General features: G+C 46.4%; 1 protein-coding gene across 1 annotated transcript; it reads right to left on the reverse strand.

Moving 5' to 3' along the window:
- Positions 1–3924: 3924 nt before the first annotated feature.
- Positions 3925–4890, reverse strand: LOC128095529 (olfactory receptor 2G3-like). The gene has a single exon (XM_052714586.1). It carries the CDS (start codon positions 4888–4890, stop codon positions 3925–3927), a length of 966 nt encoding a protein of 321 aa, XP_052570546.1.
- Positions 4891–23842: the final 18952 nt, after the last annotated feature.

The raw sequence follows: 23842 nt of genomic DNA on the forward strand, positions 1-23842 counted from the left end.
AAATCCCCTGTAAACATCCACTGATTTCTGTTTGTATTAAGAATAGAAGGGACCAATAATGTGGTTCTGTATGTAAAGGCACCAACAGTCAAGCTGGATGATACAGTATGCTCTTCAGGACTCGGGTGGTACAAGGAGAGAACCAACTCCCACAAGTTGTCCTTCTGAACTCCACACACACAATTAATTCGTTAATTATAAATAAATAAATATGTAATTTGAAAAAAATTAAGAGAATAAGGGGCCCAAAGAGATGGCTCAGTAGTGAATAGAGAATACTATTCTTGCAGAAGACCTAAGTTCAGTTCCCAGCACCTACATGGGACATGCCACAAATGCCTGTAACTCCAGCTCCAGGAGATCTGATGCCCTCTTCCAGAATCCTCAGCTACCAGCGTGCACATGTACATGCACTTACATACACAAACATACACATAATTTTTTAAAAAATTAGAAAAAAAAACCTCTGAACTACCCAACACAGTGTTTTTCTGCTCCAAACTGAATATGAAACAATTCCCAACTTCTTTGTCCTGTGTGTGGTGATCAAAATAAGCCTTGCTGATTATCTGTGGGTTAAGCGTCGTGGCTGGCCCCTGCGACTCATGGATGCTGCGGTGGCAGAAGAATCACAAGCCATGGTTACCTTTCTAGAGCTTTATTGGGACAGAGAGGGAGAGAGAGAGAGAGAGAGAGAGAGAGACAGAGACAGAGACAGAGACAGAGACAGAGACAGAGACAGAGAGACTGCGTGGAGGGAAGAGAATACGGAAGGAGAGAGTGAGGAAAGAGAGGGCACGCCCGCTTTTTAGGCTGGGATGCCATCACAGGCTGGTGACATAATTAGGGACAGAATCCTTACAATATCCCTTGTTGTCCATAGATCATCAAAAAATGTCCCCTGTTACTTTCTATCTAAAGAGCTTAGTCTCAGAACCTATACCTCATTTTGGGAGCACTCCTGATGTACCTGTAGAATGATAGAACACATTCCTACTGCGACGTGCTTCCTCACCCAATATAAAGAAGCCTCTCCAACAGTGAGCTGAAATAAAGCAACCTTTTCTCAAGACAATCTAATTGTCTTGGGTGTTAGTGGGTGATGGAGCCTCTGCCGTAGTGACCTGAAACAAAGTAACTTTTTCTCATTATAATCTGATTGTCTTGGGTATTTGTTAGAGTGTGATGGAACCTTTGCAGCAGAGACCTGAAACAAAGTAGCCTTTTCTCACTATAATCTGATTGTCTTGGGTATTTGTTACAACCGTAGAAAAATTGGCCAAAACAGAGAGTACTTGCCCAAGTTTATTGACACCTTTGATTCGTGATCTGTTTCTGCTGGCTTACCCCATAAACATCTAGGCAATAGTGATGTGGAGTTTAGATCTGGAGAAACTGAAGCACAAGATCAAAAACCTAAGGCTGTGACAGAAAGGATGAAACGGCGCTGGTGGGTCGGTGGAAGAGTCACGGCCACGGCAGAACCCAATATTAGTTTTTAGAGCTTTATTGGAGGGAAAGGGGGGAGGGGAGAGAGAGCCAGGCCTGGAGGAGGCAGAAAGATGGCGGGAGCAGAGCAGAGAGGCAACAGAAAGAGGAGTGCAGAGAGAGAACATGGGGGTCCATGTGTGGCTTACTTCGGTGATGTAAGATGATAGACCAGAAGAGTGAGAACAGGAGCCTAACAGTGACAGGCACAAGAAGTTTATTTGTTTCTCTACAAAAGTAAAAGCGGTGTCTAGAGAGACGGCTCAGTAGTTAAGACCATGTACAGCTCTTGCGGAGGACCTAAATTCAGTTCTCAGCACATCTGGCAGCTCACAAAAGCCTGTAACTCCAGTTCCAGGAGATATGCTCTCCTCTGTGTTCTGCAAACACCAGCGCTCATGTGTACATACCCACACACAGACACACATACACACATAACAAAAAAATAAAATACTTTTTAATCAGCATTCATTTATGATACAAGTCCTGGAAAAACCCAGAATAGAAAGAAGATGTGTCAAGACACCAAAAGATCTATAACATACCTACAGCCAAACAGTTTATTAAGTGGAGAAAAAAATTCAAGGCGTTTCTAGTCTTGTTTTAAGGACAGAGAAATACAGAGGACCAAAAGACTAGGAGGGGCAGAAAGAAGAGGTTTTGATGGTGACTATGGTCAAAGTATAGGATGTAGTGGAATGAGAACATATGTGTGAAAGCCGTCATGGTGAACAATGAATTTTCAACCCTCCTGCCTCTGCCTCACTAGTGCTGGCATAACAGGCCTGGTCCACCACTTTTAGGTTTCTGAAAATGAGATTGTTGCACTTATATTTTGCCTGATGTCAGGGCTGGTTAAAAAACAAACAAAAAAAAAAAAAACATGGCCTTGCTATATACAAATTATTTTCACATTTTCAAGTAATTAAAAAAGTAAAAGAAGCCAGGCAGTGATGGTGCATGCCTTTAATCCCAGCATTCGAGTGGAAGGCAAATGCAGGTCGAGCTCTGAGTTCTGAGTTCGAGACTAGCCTGTTCTACAGAGTGAGTTTCAGAACAGCTGGGGCTACACAGAGAAATCTTGTCTCAAAAAAAAAAAAAAGTAAGGGGCTGGAAAGATGACTCAACAGTTAAGACCACTGACTGCTCTTGCAAAGGACCCAGGTTTGAATTCCCACACCCACATGGTGCTCACAACCACCTGTAACTTCAGTTCCCGGGGATCCAGTACCTTTTGGCCTCCTTGGGCATTGCATGCACACGGCACACATACAGACGCTCAGGCACACACACACACACACACACACACACACACACACACACACACGTATAAAATACTTTTATTTAACTTTTTAATTTTTTATGGATTTTTACTTAAAATAAAAATTACATTGCTTGTCCCGTTCCCTCTGCTCCCTCCAGCCCCTCCTAGTACCCTCCTTCCAGATTTTATCCGTGATACACGGATATTATGGAGTAGCCAGGCAACAGTGTCCACTAATCGTTCTCTGGATGCAGCGCCAAGTTCCTTTCTGGCTTTATCTGTAGTTTCTCTCTCTCTTTACGGTAACACAAATGAAGACGCCAAAGCAACTCTGAAAATATTTGTCATCTACTTCTTTCTTTGAAAGTGCTGGCAGGGCTGGGGATGCGGTATGATGCAGTGGAATGAGAACTTATGTGTGAAAGCTGTCATGATGAACAATGAATTTTCAAACCTCCTGCCTCTGCCTCGCCAGTGCTGGGATAACAGGCCTGGTCCACCTCTTATCAGTTATCATAGAGCTTTCCTGGAATGCACAAAACCCTGCTAGGTCGACCATGCTCCATTAAATGGCCCCACATCCATGAGTATCTGGAGAAGGCAAACTGAACTCAGATGGGAGCTTGCTGTTTTTTTTAAGTTAGGAGGGGGTGGGGGTGCATTTGGGAGGAGTTAAGGGAGGAATGGGAGATGGATGTGATCAAAATACAGTCACATAAATTATCAAAAGCTCAATAAAAAATATCACATTAAAATTAAAAAGAAAAAAAGCCCTGTGTAGGGGTACACCCATTTAGTCCCAGCACTCAGGGGACAAAAGCAAGTGGATCTCTGTGAGTTCGAGGCCAGTCTGCTCTACCTAATGAGTTCCAGGCCACCTAGGGTTACCTACTGAGACCCTCTCTCAAAAAAGTAAAATAAGCCGGGCGGTGGAGGCGCACACCTTTAATCCCAGCACTCGGGAGGCAGAGGCAGGCAGATTTCTGTAGTTCGAGGCCAGCCTGGTCTACAAAGTGAGTTCCAGGAAAGGCGCAAAGCTACGCAGAGAAACCCTGTCTCGAAAAACCAAAACAAACAACATCAACAAAAAAGGTAAAATAAAAAGAAAGATGTCCCCACAGAATTTGAAGGGACCAGAACTGAGAGAAAGTTCTGTTCCCGGCACAAGAGGTTTAGTGCAACACAGTGCGAATCCCCCGAAGCCGGGCCAGGGCATAGAGGGCTGCCATGTGGACCTCACGGTTTCTAAGGCTGTAAATGAGTGGATTGAGGACAGGTGTGACCACCAGGTAGAAAACAGCCACCAGCTTATGATGTCTGGCGGGGAGGGCACTAGAGGCGCGGGGCCGCAGGTACATGGCACTCACCGTGCCGTAGAAGAGCCCTACCACCGCCAAGTGTGAGCTGCAGGTAGACAGGGCCTTTCGGCGACTCCCCACCGAAGGCAGCTTGCGCACCGCTGCCAGAATCCAGGCATAGGAGGCTAGGATGAAGGCCAAGGGTACCAGGAGGATGGGCACGCCCAGGCCGTAGACCAGCCTGTAGTTGGCCGTGGTGTCTGCACACGCTGTCCTCAGCACCGCGGGCAGCTCACAGAAGAAGTGGTCCACCGCAGGCCTCCCGGGACAGAAGGGCAGGCGCAGCGTGGCCACCGCATTGGGCACAGACAGAACAAAGCCCAGTGTCCAGGATGCTCCAGCCAGCGCTGCACAGCGGGGCGCGGTCACCAGGGTCGAATAATGCAGGGGTCTGCACACAGCCAGGCAGCGGTCCAGGGCCATCGCAGCCAAGAGGATGGCCTCGCAGCTACCCAGGGAGATGCCCACGTACAGCTGCGCCCCACAACGCGCCAGCGAGAGGCGGGCACGGTGCATGGTCATGTGTGCCAGCGCCTGCGGCAGCGTGGTGCTCACATAGGCCGTATCCAGCAGGGCCAGGTGGGTCAGCAGGCGGTACATGGGCCGGTGCAGTCGTCTGTCCAGAGCTATCAATCCCACGAGGGTACCATTACCCAACACCGTGGCGAGGTAGGCCAGGAGAAGTGAGGCCCAGAGCAGGGGACGAAGGGAAGGTGGGGCCCATAGTCCCAGCAGGAGGAATTCCGGGGTTCCTGAATCATTGAGGGTTCCTGGGCCCATCCTGGAGACAGAGACAATGGCAGGATCATGGCAGCCCCTCTGGGCTAGGAGTATCAGGGATGGGGACGGGAACCCAGCTCCTCCCTTCTCTTCCTCACTCTCTCTTTGTGCACCCCCAAATCTAAGTTATGTCTTGTTTACCCCTTCCCTTTCCTTTGACAATAACTTGTTTTCTATCTCTGCCGCTCACAAACTATGTTGTACGGAAGGAAGTTTTTGAATCTGAATTTTTCCTCTTAAAGGTTTTTGACAAAACCCTAATGACCTGAGCCTGAAACACACACACACACACACACACACACACACACACACACACACACACACACACTGAAGATCATGGTGATAAAGTATTAATTAAAACATATTTTCTATATCATTTTGTAAAAGAACCTCTCTCTCTTTCCCCGCCCCCGTCACCTCCCTCTTCCCTGTCTCTCTCTCTCTCTTCCTCTCTCTCCTCTCTCTTCCCCCTCACTCCCTCATTTCTTCCCCTTTCTCCATCCCCAGCCTTCTCCCCTCTGCCCCTCCCTCCCGTCTCCCTTCTCCCTCCTCTCATACCCCTTCCCTCTTCATCTACCTCTCTCTTCCTTCTCTCTCCTCCTCATCCCTTTCTCTCCCTCCCTCCAATCTCTGTCCTCCACTTCTCTTTCTTTATCCTCTCTCCTCCTCTTCTCCATCCTCCCTCTTCCTCTTCCTCTCCCTGTCATCTCCCCCTGCTTCCCTACCCATCCCCTTCCATTTTCTCTCCAGGTCTCCATAGTTCTACATCACCATCTGGCACCGTAATTCACATCCAGGTTCGTTCAGGCTGGTTTTGTCTAAGTCCTCATAAGGCGCAGGAAAATGTAATGGAGTTCAACCACTACCACAAAAGCTACTACTTGGAAAAGTCGAGGACTTCTCCGAAGGTCAAGCCATGGCTTAAGTCTTGGCGATATTTTAGCTTTTGTATATGTATCCGCCGATTCCTGCAATGATTTCCTTGTATGCTATGCATGCTTCCAAGAACTCATAACAGTGTATTTTATCTGAAATACTTATCAAGCATCCAAGGCCAAACGATCTCCTGAATTAAGGTAAATTAAGCTCAGACCCTCTTTTCTTATACAGCCTTAGTGGTATTTATACTAACATTGTAGACTCCTAACATTTACCTAACCACCCCTAGGAATGTAGTTTGAGCACAAAAATTCTTTTTTTCTGATACATTAACCGATTTTAGCTCTTAGTTGACCTCCTCCTTTACCACCCCCCTTTTGGGTTGTAAAGGAAAGCCTGAGGGTCACTGCCTGAGGAAATCTCTTGTCTGCCTTTATGACCTTGTAAGAACTCAAGTCTGGTGACCTTGCTTTAGCTAGAGCACTGCTATTGCATGGGTATAGAACTGTACACCTCAGAGACTGAGGGAGGATTTTGACTGGAGAGGATTTTGACTGGAGCACTAGAAGAATGAGATGGAAGATGAGGAAGAGTCAGATGGGGAAGAACGAGATAAGAAAGACCTAGATGGGGCAGAACTAAGATGAGAGAATTAAGATAGAACTTAGAGGGGACAGCAGATAAATGTAGAGATAAAACAGGCAAGAACGGAGTTAAGCATGAGACAACTGTAGCTGTGTAGACAGAATTTTATCCCAGAGGAGTAAAGTAGACAGATGAAGAGCTCGGTGTACTTAGATTCTTTTCCCGAAAATAATTCTCGCCATTCATAGTTTCTCTTCTGGGCCCCTGGGAAGAAGATTGTTAAGGCTGGTCCTTAATAATATTCAAGACCTGGGACCCCCCCACACCTCTAAGCCTAACCCTCTAATTCTAACCCTAACTCCAACTCCTCACCATTTGTCATTCAGTCCTTCAGCCCCAAATATCTTACATAGTGAAGGGTGCCCCCTGACAGGTGGGGTGGGGGTATGAGAGGGGTTGGAAGACCGAGCCAGCTCTGGGGACCAGTGACCCCACACCCAAACGTAACCCCAGGGTGGCCCACACACTGGGTCGTCTGGTGCTGCCTTTTGCTGCCCTTCTTCCCTTTCCTCTCCCCGGCTTCTGAAATCACCAGCTCGCCTCCCACTCTGTGCCAATCATGGTTAAGATCCAAGGTTGCGCCTGGGATCCAAGATTACGTCTCAAGAGGCCCTGCTCTGTTTTGCTGGAAAGAGACTATATTATACAAAGGTTCCAGGACACAGGCAGGTCAGAGGCACACCTCCTCCTCTCCCCTCCCCCCTTCTCTCCTGCCCCCTCTCCTCTCCTCTCCTCTCCTTTTCCCTCTCACAGAGTTGCCTTCCCCTCCTCCACTGACATGTGCCCCTGGCTTCTCACAACGCCTGCAGATCATCTTTCCTGTCACTTTACTTCGGTCCCTCACGTTTCCTTTCCACTCTACTTATCCTGTGTCACAAACCCTGTCCACCCCCATTCCTATCTTCCCTTCCCCTCCCTCTCCTCCCTTTCTTCCTTCTCTCCTTCCTTCCTTCAGTCACACCCCCTTTCCTCTCTTCTTTCTACGTTTCCCTGTCTCTCTACCTTTTGTGCCTTTCGTCCTCTCTCTTCCTACCCTGTTCTTCCCTCTCTTCCACTCTTCTGCTTCCTTACAGTTCTGTGACTCGCTGTCCCCATCAGTGTCCCTGCCTCTAAAGGCCTCTTCTTCTGTCCCCCCTCATCTGCTCCTTCACTCCTCCCCCTCTTCTTCCTGCTCTCCTCAACCCCTCCTCTCTCACCACCCTCCACTTCCTCTCCTTTTCATAATCCTCATTCTCTCTCTTCAGCACCGGTGGCCAGGGTCAGCCCATGTTATAAGACAGCTGTGCATCACACCTCTGGCTCAGCTCTGCCTCTCTCTGCTACACAGCCCAGATTAAATGGATATTAGGACAGCAAAGTGCTCATGGGAAAAATCTGGCCTGTTCCTCTCCTGGTAGGACCACCTCAAGGAGACCCCAACAGTCTCCCACCCTCCAGAACTCCTTCACAGATACATCCTAGGATGACCTCAAAGTCTTGTAATGAAGTATCCAAAGGCCATTTGTTGAAAGGATGGGAAAGGAGTGGCTGAGATGGGCAATCTCTACAATCACTTTGCTCTGTACTGATTCTGCCCATGTCCAAAAAAAAAAAACAAAAACCTTCTATTTCCTCATTTATAAGATGCAGACAGTCTCTGCACATCACATACAAACTTGTTTGAAGAGTGCGTTAATACACATGGAGCCATTAGGAAGGTGTCTATCAAGACTGGGGAGATGGTGTTGGAGGCAGGAGCCCATAGACCCTCAGAATAAGTGAGCGTCCAGGCCACATGGTGGGAGTGAGCATAGCTGGGCAGAGGGAGCCAATGGCCAGGGTGTGATGAGTGAAAGAAAGGATGAGCATGTGGCTCCAGCCACAGCCCTGCCAAGTGGGACTGGAAGGCCATTGTATGTGTCAACCACAGGGTGACACATTCTGATTGACTGGGACATCTGAGAAGACTTCTGGATTCTACTCTCAGTGGGAATGTGGACCTTGGTTCTAGGGAAGTGCCGTATGCACAGTTGTATAAGCAACTCTCAAAATTCCCCTTGCCCTTGACCACAAACTCACACTCACTTTAAAGAAGAGAGAACTGACTCCTTTTTCTCCTCTTTGACTTTTGGAGACCACTCTTTTCCCATCTTTTCAACAATCTTGCTGTATGGCCTTGCTATGTATCCCAGGCTAGACCCAAACTTGTTTTCCTACTGCATCAGCCTGCCAAGTGCAAGAAATAGAGGTATGCAATACCTCTTAAGTATTCCATTTCTTAGGCCCTTGTGTGATCTCTACACTAGTATCATCTACCAATCACTTGAGTAGATGAGCCCAGGACTTAGAAGAGAGACCATGGCTGGACCTGAGATTCGCAAATATCCGAGTCTTCCAGTAGTTACAAACCCACTGAAGCCACAGGTACATGGAAGGAAGTCAATCATGAGAAATTCGTACATTCCTGTCCTGTGAATATTGGGTCGAGACTGCAATGGAAGAGAGATGGAGAGAGATGGGATTCCCAGAAACCTTTCTGCCCTATATGCACACAAATCACTTTGTACAGCAGATTCTCTGAATCACAGAACATCTCACTGATTCCCTGTGGGTCTCCCTCAAGAATCTGAAACCTTAACAGACTCACCTCACAGAAATTCCTCACCTCCTCCTTTACCGCATAGCGACTCCATGGCTCCACATCCTCATCATGGAGTAGATAGAGTCTTCCCACCACCAAGGGTGCACAGTGTGCATGAGGCTCCTGGGCTCAGCAGCAGGGGAAATAGCAAATTATCCAGACTGTGTTCAGTGTAGGATGAGTTTAACTCCTCTACCCAGATCCGTAGAGAGCTCTGACACAGAGGGACTGGGGGAGCAATTACAAGACTCCCCACTTTGATCTCTCCCTGGGTCAGGACATTGGGACCACACTTGGCTCCCACAAGGACCCATTATTGGCCATCGGTAATGAGGTTTTGGCGGGTTGATCTTGGCCCCAGAGCCCCATGGGCCCCTATCTACCCTTTCCAGATGTGAGGCTGGAAGTCACCCTGGGAGGAAAGCCAGGTGAATCTCTCTGTGTCACATCATCTTCTCCACTGCTCTTCTGCTTCCTCTCCTTTGTTTTCACATTACCTGTTTCTTTGTTTCCTTGTCTATTGAGGGGGTAGGGGTCAGAGGACAACTTGTAAGAGTCAGTTCTTTCCTTCCACTGTATGGGTCCTGGGACACGAACTCTGGTCGTCAGAGTCGCCCTGCTGTTCCTGCTTCTTTTATCTTCTGTCTTCTTGGATCTGTGAGCATCCCTCAACCTATCCCTCTCCACAATACTCTAATTTCTCTCCTCACTTATTTCTGGATCTCTGGCTTCTCTCATCTAATACACACACACACACACACACACACACACACACACACACACACACACACACACACACCACAACACATCTGCTGTAGTTCTTCCTTTCAAACGTCTGCTGGTCTCCCTGCCACCAAATTCCTGTCCCTTCCTTGGTTTCCTCTCTCTTCGCCTCTGACTTGCTCAGTCTTTGCATCTCTCTGAGTTTCCTTTACTCTGTCTATTCAACTTTCTGTTTTTCTCTGTTTCTCTTCTAGAATCTTGTTTGTTTGTTTGTTTGTCTGTTTTTTTGAGACAGGGTTTCTCTGTGTAGCTCTGGCTGTCCCAGAACTTGCTCTGTAGACCAGGTTGACCTTGAACTCTGAGATCCACCTGTCTCTGCCTCGCGAGTGCTGGGATTAAAGGCATGCGCCATCACCTCTCTTCTCTCTCTTCTAGAATCCTATTCTGTCTGAATATACCACTCTCCCTCTGTTTCTCAACCCTTATCTCCCCTCTCCCCTCATAGCTCTATCTTTCACATTTTATTTTCATTTACGTGTGTTGCAGGGGTGGAAGAATATGTGCACATGAGTGTGGTGTCTTCAAAAGCCAGAGAGAGTGCCAGATGCCCTGGAGCTGCACAGGTGTTGGGAGCCCAACTCTGGTTCTCTGCAAAAGCAATTTCTTCTTTTAATTGTTGCATCGTCTCTCCAGCCCCAGCCCTATCTTCCTTATTTCTTATCCATCTTATCTTATGGTTTCACGGCTCCCAAAAGCCCACTTCTACAGTAATCAACACATTTTATACACGAGTCCTGTTCTAGACCCTTGGAGAACCAAGAATCCAAACCTTTTTGTGTTCAGCTTTGTCCCTTAAGAAAACCCAAGGGACTGTAGACCATTTTGAATAGAGGGATCTCATTTTCTTTCTTTCTTTCTTTTTCTTTTTCTTTTTTTTTTTTTGTTTTTTGTTTTTTTGAGACAGGGTTTCTCTGTGTAGCTTTGCGCCTTTCCTGGATCTCGCTCTGTAGACCAGGCTGGCCTTGAACTCAAAGAGATCCACCTGCCTCTGCCTCTCGAGTGCTGGGATTAAAGGTGTGCACCACCACCACCCGGCGGGATCTCATTTTCTTTGTCTCTGCTCAGTGTCCCATGTACCCGTCACCGTACATAACACATACTATAAACTAAGTGATTGTGGGTGGTGGAATTACATGTAAGGAGTCTTTCTGTGGGGTGGTGGGCAGCCTCCCTCTTTGTTTAGGAAACTAAGAAGCTTGATCTCAGTCCATTGCATGAGTGTGATTTGAGGCCATGGCTGCAACCTGTGAGTCACCATCACCTGCCTTCCTGATTTGTGAATGAGTCCATGCTCTCAGCATGCCATTCCACACTTGGGGCAAGCTGGATGGTGGGATTGTTTCACTCTTCATTTCTTTTTTCCATTTCAGTGTGTGTGTGTGTGTGTGTGTGTGTGTGTGTGTGTGTGTGTGTGTGTGTTTCTGTTTGCATGTATATGGGCACATGTGTGGGAATGCATATACACATGCATGCATGTGCGTACAGAGGCCCAAGGTTGATGTAAGGAATCACCCTCAGTTGCTTTCCCACCTTGTTCATTGAGGAAGAATCTGTCAATCAAACCCAGGGCTCACCCATATGCCTGTTCTCTGTAGGCAGATTGTTGTGGTGAATGCCCTGTCTCTGCCTTCCAAGGCTGGAATAACATGCCCACATGACATTTATATGGGTTCTGGGATCTGAACTCTGGTCCTCACACTTGTGTGGCAAACAATTTAACCACTGAGCCATCTCATGGATTCTCAGAGCTCAGATTCAGGTCCTGACGCTTGCAAAGCAATCACCTTCCTAACTGAGTTATCCCCCAGCCCCTCATCTTTCTGCTCCATAGGTTGACTGAGTGTTGGTACCTTTCCCCTTCGTGTGTTCTCAAGGTTAATCCTCATTGTAGCATGCATCAGTACTTCCTTTGCTTCTATTGTCGCAAGACTCATGTGACATGCTAGCATCTTGCTCATTTTAGTCTGAAGTTCCAAGGACAGTTATGGATCCATCACTCATTCATTGCTGGAAGTAAAGCAAAAGACACAGCAGCTATGGTAAACAACGTGGCTGTTTCTCACAATGTTGAGAGCAAAATTTCCACGCGAACCAGCAATTCCGTGTCAAGAGGTAACATCGCTATTCCCTCTGGGTTGGGGTCCCTCTGGCCACTTCAAACATGAAGTACAGCGGCTGTTATAACCCACAAGAAACCTTGTTGCATGACACTCTTCCTGGAGAGACATGAGCAAATGTCTTCTCACCCCAGATAGGGAACCAATAAGAGACCAAAGTAAGAATGCCACCAAAGTCCCATGAGTTTCAATGGGGTTTCTTATACAAGTATGGGTGAGGGGTCAGGAGAGGGTTCATGAAACTGTATCACTACAGCTGCACAAGGACAAGAACCTGAGGCTTGTTGAAGATTGCTGGCCACCAGCTTAGGTCCAGTTTCACTGAGAGACCCTGTCTTGAAGGAATAAAATGGAGAATGATAGAGTAAAATACCCAACATGGCCCCTGGCCTCTGTGTGCCCACAGGCACGAGCACCCACACACTCACTCACACACATACACACAAAAAGAATGAAGAAACCACCGCATCCACCCTAACACGGTCAAGTGTCTGTCCCAGCTTGCTTTCTATTGCTGTGATAAAGACCATGACCAAAACCAATTTGGGCAGAAAAGGACTTATCTGGCTTAAAAAATCAAATCACAGTCCACACTGAGGGAAGGCAGGGCAAGAACTCAAACAGAGCAGGCACCTGGAAGCAAGACCTGAAGCAAAGACCATGGAGGAACACTGCTCACAGGGTTGCCTTTCATGGCTTGTTCAGCCTGCTTTTTCTTATACAACCCAGGATAACCTGCCCAGTGGTGGGGGTGGCACCACCCATAATGGGGGATGCCTTCCTATGTCAATCATTAATCAAGAAAATGCCCCCCCTCATTCACCCACAGGTAGATATAACGGCATTTTCTCTGTTGAAGATCCCTCTTCCCAGATGGCCCCAGCTTATGTCAATTTGACAAAAATTAGCCATCACAGTGTCCACCAGACAGAAAAAAACAATGCTGATGTGTCTCAGAGAAACTGGACCCTTTCTTCATTGTGGGTAGACTGCGACTTTATACATAGCAGAACATTAATTTTGACAGGATCTGACATAAGTAAATCACAGAATTTCCACATGATCCAGCAATTTTGCATTGGATTTACACCACTGTCCTGGTTCATTGAAAATGTCAACTACAACCTAGAACAACCTGGGAGAAGAATATTAATGAGGACTTGCCCAGATATGTTGGCCTGGAGGCATGTCTGTGGGAGTCTGTCTTCATTTTTAACTGATGTAGAAAGAGCCAGCCCATTGTGAGTGGCACCATTCCTTAGGCATAGCGGTCATGAGCAGTATGAGAGAAGAGAAAACCAACTGTGAGCAAGCATTTAAACAAGGACCTGTGTTTCTTCTTCTGCTCTCGGCTGCCGGTGTGATGGTGTAAATGCCTACCTTGACTTCCCCATGAAAATGGACTGCAACATGGAATTGCAAGCCAAATGAACCCTTTCCTTCCTTATATTGCCTCTTGGTTGGGATATTTTTATCACAGTAACAGAAACGAAACCAGCGCAACCAAAGAATAGAAACCTTTGCAACCATGTGCGGAGCTCGTGGTCACAGCAGCAGCATTCCAGACAAAGGTGGAGCAACCTGTGTCCATCAAAAGATGAGTAAATAATGAAAAAAGCCTGGCACACAAAGAAGCAAATTTTGACCTATGCTGTGCAGGGATGCGCGCTGAGGATGTCAGGTTGAGTGAGAAAAAGAACTCACAACAGTTAGTGATGACTGCCTGATTCCACTTCCACAAGCTGTGTAGCTGGCTTTCATTCAGAGAGAGAAGCTAGGGTGCAGGCTGCCAGAGGCTGGGGAGGGAGAGAGAATGTGAGATTTTGGTAGATGCTGAGTCTCGGTTTTGTAACATGAACAGTCTTGGGAATAAAAGTTATTATTCACTGGAGAACAATATGAATGTAGTTGACGCCACTGAGATGTGTACTAAGGTGGGTAACCAGGGCTGGGAACATAGCCCAGTCATAAAGGGCTTACTTGGAGTCTTAGTTTCATTTCCGTTGTGGCAATAAAATAACCTGACAAACAGCAACTTAGGGGCAGGGCGGTTATTTCAGCTTTCAATTCCAGGTTAAACCCATCGTTGTGGGGAAGTCAAGGCAGGAACTTCAAAGAGCTGGTCACATGACATCCAACATCAAGAGCAGAAAGACATGCTCACTGGCTTGCTTGTTTGCTGAAGTTCAGTGTGTCCACTCTTGTACAATTCAGGACACCCTGCCTAGGGAATGATGCCCCTCACAGTGGGCTGGATCTTCCTACATAACCCTGACTTCATTTAAGACAATCCGCTATAGGCATGCCCACAGGCCAACCCAATGTAGACAGTGCCTCATTGAAACTCTCTCCCCAGGTGACTCTGCCTTGCATTGAGTTGACAATTAAAACTAACCCTCTCTTGTGGGTCGCTGTTTCTGGGGAGGCATGAACAGACATCTATTCATCCCAGGTAGGGAATTAAGGACAGATCAAAGTAAGGACACCACTGAAGTTCAAGCTGGTGAAGTAATGAGTTGTATTGGGTGCCTGGGGGTGAGGTGGGTTATTTACAGGAGCAAAACCAGCCCAAAGACAGTTGTCTCTCAGAATATCTGCATTTCGGCCTGGCCTGTTAGAAAAGGACATGCGTTGCATTTCCCATGCGACTTTATAGTCAGGGAAAGAATCACAAATGATCATAGCAACTTGGAATCAAATACTAGGAACCTTACAGGTATGCAAATGAACCTTCACCCAGAAAAAAAAAAAAAAAACAAGGCATATTTAGAAAATGAGTGTAAAAAATTATTTCAAAATATATTTTTATTTATTCTTGGAGAATTTCACATTTGTATACAATGTACTTTGGCTTCATCCTCTCTGCCCCAGACAACTCATCCCAGGCCATCCCCCAGTGCGCCTGCTCCCCAACTTTATGCCTCTCTCCCTTTTTTAAAAAACAAACACTGAGTCCAGTTAGTGCTGCCCACATGTGAGTGGGACACAGGCAGCCTACCAGCAGCCACACCCTTGAAGGAAACTGATTCTTCCTCCTCCAGCAGCCATCATCTGGCAAAGCCCTTCCCCCATCGATGCGGGCAGACTGGCTGACTTGATCTTAGAAGCCCTTCTCGGTCCAAAAGACTGTCAGTGACTTCCCCCAGGACATTCCTGAGCAGTAGTGTGTCTGCCTTCAATCAAAAGGAGGAACGAATGAAGGAAAGAAGGAGGGAGAGAGGGAAGGAAGGAGAAGAGGAGAGAAGGCAGGAGGGAGAGAAGCTAGGATACCTAAACATTCCAGGAAACTCATTTCGAATGTGTGGACCCCTGAAAAGTCCCTGATCCCCATCCCACCCCCACAAAGCCAGGGATCATTGAAGTACACTTCGGGAACTAACGACCTCATCTATGGAAACAACAGATGTGAAACGATGAACGATGAACGGTGAGCACTAGAAAATAAAACGAAGACCCTGCAGGCTTCCCCTAGTCCAGGCAGCTACACAGGGATAGGAGGGCGCTGCCCCTCCTCCATGGCCTCTGCTCAGTCTCATTCCTGGTGACTCATCTTCATCTCTGGGCTTTTAAGTGTTGCTAGGCAACCAGACCAACTCCTCCTTTCTCTCCCCTGCATCAAGTACTGCCCCGGCAAGCATTCCATCCTCACAGCCACAGCTGCATGCTGGGGACCTGAACATTTTTTTGCGGGGGAGGGGGGGGAGGTGTTTCGAGACAGGGTTTCTCTGTGTAGCTGTGGACCCTGTCCTGGGCCTCACTCTGTAGACCAGGCTGGCCTCAATTAAAGGCATGTGCCACCACTGTCGGGCTGACCATTCGACTTTTGAAAATTATATCTTATGATTATTTGTGGAGGGGTGTGTGTGTACAGTTGCATGCCATGGCCATAGAGGTCAGAGGACAGCTTGAGAGGGTCCAGTCTCTCCTTCCACCATGTTGGTCCTGGGAACTGAACTCAGGCCTTTAGTCTTGCTTGCAAGCCCACCAATCCGTCTCGCTGGCCCCAGAGCACAGGCACACACAGCTGTGCTCACATCTGCCTCCTCGTTAACTACTAGCTCTGGCAGCTCCATTTCAACACTGTATCTTAAGTCTGGAGAGATGGCTCAGCAGTTAAGAGCTCTAACTGCTCTTCCAGAAGGCCTGGGTTCAATCCTTAGCACCTACATGATAGTGCGCAAGGTAACCCCAGTCCCGGAATCCGATGCCCTCTGTTGGTCTCCTTGGGCACTGCATGCATGTACAACACATACAGGCAAACACCTATACATACTAAAAAACAAAGATCATTAGATCTCTCTTCATTTCTTCCTTTCTCTTCCATCTTTCAATGTCTTTTTTGGAGATCATCAGAAAGTTCTCCACAGCCCCATATCATACGATTTTTTTTTTCAAACAGTCAACAAACGTTTTTGCAGACACTGCTCTCTACCATTGGGGAAACACTGATACAATGGAATGGTAACCCTAGAGTGAAAAAGTCATTGGCTCAACATACCCTTTTTTTAAAAATATGGCATTTGTTTATGCATTTTGGTCCTTTTTCTGTCTCCAGCACTATCACTAACATGTGAATATTGAATAATGGTATGTGTGAGCACGCTGCACACGTGTGTCAAGGTGCACATGTGGAAGTCAGAGGACAACTTGGGGGAGTCACTTCTCTCTTTAAACCATGTGAGTTTCAGGAATCCAACTCAGATCCTCAGGCTTGCCAAAAGCACCTATACCTACTGAGCCATCTTACCACTCCCCTAGAGTACATCTTGAGGTCACCTTTGCACAAATCAATGGGGACCAGCAAACTCCCTGACCTGTCAGTAAAGCTACAGTCTCAATAATTCTTGTCAATAGATAGTGTTGGGCTATGAAGTGGCTGTCCTGATCCTTAAACGAACGGTTGTCCAGGGTAACATTGACCTGCTTTGGAAGTGAGTGATGCCAGGGCTGAGGATGAAGCTCAGTGTTGGAAAGCTCACTGATCATTCAAGGCCCTGGGTTCCAACCCTACCACCACGAAAAGCAAAAAGACTGATAGGGATATTAGTAATGGTGACACAGAAAAATGTCTCAGAGAGCCAGGCAGGAATCTCAGCCCTGGGGAGGTGCAAGAAGAAAGATAAGGAGCTTGGATATATAGTGAATTGGGGGCCAACCTGGGCTACATGAGGCATTGTAGTAGCTTGAATGAGAACAGCTGCCATAGGCTCATGCATTTGACTGTGCTTAGTCACCAGGGAGTAGAACTGTTGGGGAAGAATTAGGAGGTGTGGCCTTATTGGAGGTGTGTCATTGGAGGTGGGCTTTGAGGTTTCAAAAGCCAATGCCAAGCCCAGTCTCTCTCTCTCTCTCCCCATCCCCTCTGCCTGATACCTGTAGATTGAGATGTAAAGCTCTCATCTACTGCTCCAGCACCATGTCTGTCTGAACCCTCGGAAACTGTAAGCAAGCTCCCAGTTAATGCCTTCTTTACGAGTTGCCTTGGTCATGGTGTCTCTTCACAGCAATAGAACACTGACTAAGACAGGCATTATCTCGAATAAGCAGACAAATCCCAAAGAGTTCATGGTCTGATGGGGGAAAAGACTGGTTGTTATAATTAGGAGAGTTGGGGATAAAGAGATCTGGCTCATGGTTCTGACAAGATTGAGGAAAGAATTACTTGTACACTGTGGGCATGGTGGTTGAGGATAATCACGAAGAATGTGGCTTCCTGTCTTTTCAGATCCCATTGAATCACAGCATCAAATTAAAAACGCATTTCCTGCTTATTGTTAAAAAGTCAAAAGAAAAAAGAAAGAAAGAAAAGAAAACCTCAAGTTCTTACCCATGCCCCAGTCTGAAGAAAGTAGCTTGGGAGGGGCCCTATGTCTTGATTATAGCACCCAGATAACAGCCACTGGGGTGCTGACATATACAAATGCAAGAATCTACTTCAACCTTCTTTTGACATCTCTAAACTTACTGGTCCAGGGAAGACACTCAGTAAGACAAGGTAACAGAACCAGAAACACACCATGCACAGGAACATTCTCTGTGTTTAGCCTCACAGGCTGACTGGAAAGTTAATAAAACTCAGACCGGCATTCAGCCTACCATTAAGAGTAGTTTGTTTCCCCACTGAGACTCCCCTGGGGAAAATTAAATTTTCATTTGCAAATGGTTATCAACTGGAGATTGCCCCTGGGCTAGGAATGGGGCTTCTGTCCACTTCTCCTTTCAGTGCTAGGACCCCATCTGCTGCAGACCCACCTACACATGCGTGCATGCGGCCACAGTCTCTGGGAGTTCATAGGTGCATTAGTCTTGTTGATTTAGGGGATCTTGTTTTCTTGGTGTCCTCCATCCCTTCTGGCTCTTACACTCTTTCCTCCTCCTCTTCCATAAGGTTCCCTGAGCCTTGAGGGGAGGGATTTGATAGAGACATCCTACTTAGGACTGAGTGTTCCAAGGTGTCTCTCTGTGTGTATGTTGTCTGGCTGTGGATCTCCGTAATTGTTCCCATCTACTGCAGGAGGAAGCTTCTCTGATGTTGGCTGAGCAGAGCACTGATCTATGAGTGTAGAGAATGCCATCAATTTATTTATTTTATGTGCATTGATGCTTTACTATGGGTGTCAGGTCCCCTGGAACTGGAATTACAAACAGACGGTTGTGAGCTGCCATGTAGGTGCTGGGAATTGAACCCAGGTCCTTTGGAAGAGCAGTCAGTGCTCTTAACCACTGAGCCATCTTTCCAGCCCCCACCCTTTAGGAGTCACTTTAATGATATCTCTTTTTTTAATAAGCATATTTGGTTTTACCCTAGGTCCCTGGGCTATCTAGTCTCAGGTTCTTGGTCATGCAAACAGTGTTGTGTAGGGGTTCCATCTCATGGGGTGGGTCTTTAAGTAAGATCAGTTATTGGTTGGGTACCCCCACAAGTTTTGCACCACCATTGCCCTAGCGTATTTTACAGGCTGGACACCATTGGAGATCAAAGCGTTTGTGTCTGGCTTGTTTACATTTCTCCTACATAGTGTGCAGAGTTCTTCCTGTCCCAGAGACATTTGAACACAGGGGTGAAAGCTCTGTGTACATGTCAGCTTGACTTCTCCATGTTCAATCAGTTGTGTAGATTTTGTCCTCAGGCCAACAAAAAATGAACTCAATGGCCTCTTTAGAGGTTCCTTGTCTCATAACATTTCAGGACTTTTCCTTTTTAAAAAAGTTTTATCTTGCAGGGCAGTGGTGGCGCACGCCTTTAATCCCAGCACTTGGGAGGCAGAGGCAGGCGGATCTCTGTAAGTTCGAGGCCAACCTGGGCTACAGAGTGAGTTCCAGGAAAGGTGCAAAGCTACACAGAGAAACCCTGTCTCAAAAAAAAATTATCTTATTAATTTTTTATCTATATTTTTTCTTCTCTCTTTTTATCCCATAGGTACTTTGTGAATATATTTTGGATTCTACTTTAGTTTTTTTTATAAGATTTCTGACTGTGCAAATGAGTGGATCTCTGTTTCTTGTGCCTTCTCTTGGGACCTTCTCTTTCTGTTTGTTTGGCCCAGTTCTGATGTGTTAGTTTTTGTTTTATCTTATTTTATTTTATTATTATTCCTTAGAAGCCTGTTGGCTTTTTAATGAGAGACAGAAAGTGGGCAGATCCAGGGAGGGGAGATGGGAAGGAACTGGTAAAAACAGAGGGAGGGAAAACTGTGATCAGGATACACTACATGAGAAAAAAAATCTATTTTCAATAAAAGGGGAAAAGAAAAGTCAGACCTAGATTACATTTCCTGTGAATATTTAGAACCATCAAAACAATCACACGAGGATGGAGGGATGGCTCAGTGGTTAGAGCACTGGCTGCTCTTCCAGAGGACCCGGGTTCAACTCCCAGCACCCACACGGAGGCTCACAACTGTCTGTAGCTCCAGCTCTAGGGAACCCAACACCCTCACTCACAGACATCCATGTAGGCAAAACACCAAGGCACATAAAAATAAATTTTTAAGGATCACGTAACTTCACAACCAGCTAACATCACGTAACTTCACAACCAGCTAACATCATTGACCAGGCGTGTTTAAATGGCTGCATTCTGGGCCACCAAGATGGCTCAGTGGTTAAAAGAGCTTGCCACCAAGCCTGCTGAGGATTTGGCTCCACAGGGCGGAAAGAGATCCACACTGTTAGATCAGGACTGATGGAGGTGATGGGGACATGTCCAGAAGCAGAATTGTTCTTTTAATCGGGACGAGACAGCCCACAAGTGTCATCAGTGAAGTCAAGATTCCTACCCAGAGCTTCTCAGCCCACCTGAGGTTTTAGGTCATTAATCCTCCACACACAGTGCAGAGGCTTCCTCACACGCGCGTGCGCGCGCGCAGCGCGCGCGCGCGCACACACACACACACACACACACACACACACACATCCAATACATGAGTGTTATATTTTTTTTCTTTGACACAGGGAAACTACTTCTACCAATTACACCTAGGGCAATAATTCTCAAACACATTGGTTTGTCTCAAAATTACTGTGAATGTTCAACAATTCCTTATTTGATTTATATCTATGTTTATGTTCCATATTATGAACAGAAACAGAGAAATTTTCATACTTAAAAATTACAAACCTATTATATGCTTTGAACAGACAATTAACTTCTCAAAAACAATACTTCATAATAAACGCGGCGTTTATTCATCTTGAAAATCCCACTGATACCTTCCGAAGTTAAGGGCAGTTGAATTCTCATATCTACTTTTTAGTATTTATTCATTTTGGGAGGAATGTTGCACATGTCATTCGTGCCCACAGAGGTCAGAGGGCAACTCCCCGAAGTCAGTTCTCTCCCTCCACCATGTGGGTTCCTCGACTCAAACTCAGGTCAACAGGCTTGGTTGTAATCACCCATGCCCCACCGCCCAGCCATTTCATCGTTCTGTCTCATATCTACTTCCTAAATTAAACACATGCATTATTACATCATGGGGAAAGCTGAATAGGAAATGACCCCCACCAAAAAAAAAAAGAAGAAAAGAAAAAAAAGTGTTCTGAGAAGGAAAAAAAAAGTGTTGGAATGTGTTGGTTTCTGAAAAGGTCTTGATTTCTCCCAGGGATCCATGAGCTAAGCCTTGCGATTTACTGGCCTAACTTATGCAAATAATAGGCATGAAATTGTCAGCCTAAGCCAAGTGACTATACAAATGAGAGGCTGTTGATTAAACCAAGGGATGTGCGCACCGCTGTCCTTAATCTGTGCAGCTGCCAGGGCCTGAGGCGAATCCCCTCCCCCACCCACCTCCTGGCTCACTCTCCTTCTCGGTGATTCAACTCCCGGATACTGAGCGAGCCGTTGCCTGGTAACCAGACCAGGTCCTCCATCCCCTCCTCTACAGTGGATACTGCACCCCCACTCCTGTTACACTCCCCCCGCGCCCCGCAAAGGGATCTAAATCTTCTAAAGGAAAAGCTACAAGACAGTCAGTATGCAGGAGAACGTGACGCTGTGATCCCAAGGCTTGAGAGATGCGCCAGCGCAGCGTTTCATAACGTACATTAATGAAGAAAAACAATGGAAATAAATTACCTTTTCCTGTTCAAAAGAAAAAGTTCTGTCACAAAGCCATACACACCTGTGACCCAAAGACAGAAGCCGGCGAGATGGCTCGGTAGGGAAAAGGGTTTGCTGCCAGGCCTAAACAGCCTGAGTTCTATTCCCACATGATGGAAGGAGAACACTGACGCCCATAAATTGTCCTCTGACCTCCACACACATGTGCCGCCCGCCCCACCCCCTCCCACACACACACACACACACACACACACACACACACACACACACACACACACAAATAAATAAATAAAACAAAGATAGAATGGCATGCTCTCAGGATATGGATCCACTGAAACCTCGTGCACTGTGGGTGGGAAGGCGACGTGTTAACATTCACTGTGGGAAAATAGTGCCGGTCCCTTCAAAATTATTCTAAAATATTTAAAAATCATTAGAGTGATAAATATTAACTGCTGTGTATGTTAAATATGCTTCAAAAATAAGTTTCAGCACCGTGCTCAAGCCTTTCATCTAAAAAAAAAAAAAATTAAGCATCTCCAGGTACTGTTTACGTTGTATTTATTTTTCCAGTTAGTGCCCGCTTCCTTGTCCCTTACTAAACACTGCCATCTAGTGGGGGAGGGGCACTTGACAATCGCCTGCCCGAAGAGACATTTAAATCGGACTGTTTCAAGGTTCTTGAAGAAGACAAGATTGACTAGGGTTTTCCCCACTTCTTCCGCCCAGCTCTCGGAGCAGAGATTTGTGCTGCTTTTAACCGTGAACTCACAGCAGCTCTGGTTACCAGCGTTCAACCCGCACAGGACCAAGCCAGTTAAAAATTCCAGCATGATGCTTTAATCTCAGCACTCAGGGGGAAGAGGCAGAAGCAGGTGGGTTTATGTGGGTTTGAGACCACTCTGGTCTACATATGGAGTTCCAAGCCAGCTAGAGCTGTATAGTGATACCCTGTCTCAAAACAAATAAACCAACAACAACAAAAAAAAAAAATCAAGGATGGATGGGGAGGGGCTTTTGAATTCCCACCCCTAGCTGAGGTGCTAAAAGCGGTTGGTGGCTACTGGCAGGGAGGGAAGAGACATTTTTCTTTGGGAGGGGAGGCCATTGGTAGGTTTCCCATGCCTCAGTGGATGACCACACACATACACCGCAGATATGGACAGAGCTAATTGTATCTAATAGGGGGATGCGGTATTATGTTTTATTTTTTTCGAGACAGGGTTTCTCTGTGTAGCCTTGGCTGCCCTGGAACTCTGTAGTCCAGACTGGCCTCAGACTCACAGAGTGCGCCACCACCACCCCGCTTAATAGGTTACTTTTTAAAATAAATTTTCCAGAGGACCCAAGTTCAATTCCCAGCACCCATGTGGGGCGGCTCACAACCATCTGTAACTCCAGTTCCAGTGGTTCTGATGCCCTCTTCTGGACTCTGCAGGCACCACTTGTAGACAGACAAAACACTCATAAAGTAAAAATAAACCTTTCAAACAAACAAAAAAGTAACAGTAAAACCAATGTTTCCCTGTGTCCAATGAACTGTTCTAGTAAATTCTCACACTTGAGCAGAGGCGCATCATGGGAAACATCATTATCTTTCCCACAACTTCGTGGTTGTCTGGAATGTGCCAGAAGAGGCTGAAGAACTTGTAGTTCGTGTGGGGAGGGGATCACCATGTGTCAGGGATGTTGGCAGTTCGGGAATTTGCTTCTCTTCACCTCTGAGCTTGTCTATGACCCCCTCCGGGCTGCTGTGCGCTAACGGTTTCTCCAGCTGACTCCATCCCGAGCACTATCCAGTCAGTCCACAGAGAAGGGCCACACAGCTTGGGTCACCAAGCACAAACTGACGGTGCTGGGACCCCGTGGCGGCTGTCACGGACCTGAAGACACCCTGTGGCGCTTGCTTCATGAGCTGGGACACTGGCGAAGTCCCCAGTGATAGACACACAAGATCCTGCACATTCTGAGGAGAGCTGCTACCTGGAGGAGGTGACCATCGCCTAAGACTACAGGAGGGAGAGGACTGTCAGTCTCAGAAGCAGGCGTAAGTGTGAGATCAATGAAGAGGAAAAATCCTATTGACACTTTGGGTCCCTAGATAGAGCCAAATCTGAAGCCAACTGCACCTCGAGTTTTAGTGTCTGAATCCGTAATAAATATGTTCTCTTAACATATTTATTAATATGCTAATAAGCTCAACATATATAACATATCAACATATTAATATATAACATATTGATATGGGTATATTAATTATAAATTCTATTAATAATGTATTATTAATTATATATTATATAATATAATGATATAGTACATGTTATCTATTAATTTTATAATATATAA

The sequence above is a fragment of the Peromyscus californicus genome, unplaced genomic scaffold (genome assembly GCF_007827085.1).
Source record: "Peromyscus californicus insignis strain IS unplaced genomic scaffold, ASM782708v3 Scaffold_4__1_contigs__length_199733344, whole genome shotgun sequence".
NCBI classification, from domain to species: Eukaryota; Metazoa; Chordata; class Mammalia; order Rodentia; family Cricetidae; genus Peromyscus; species Peromyscus californicus.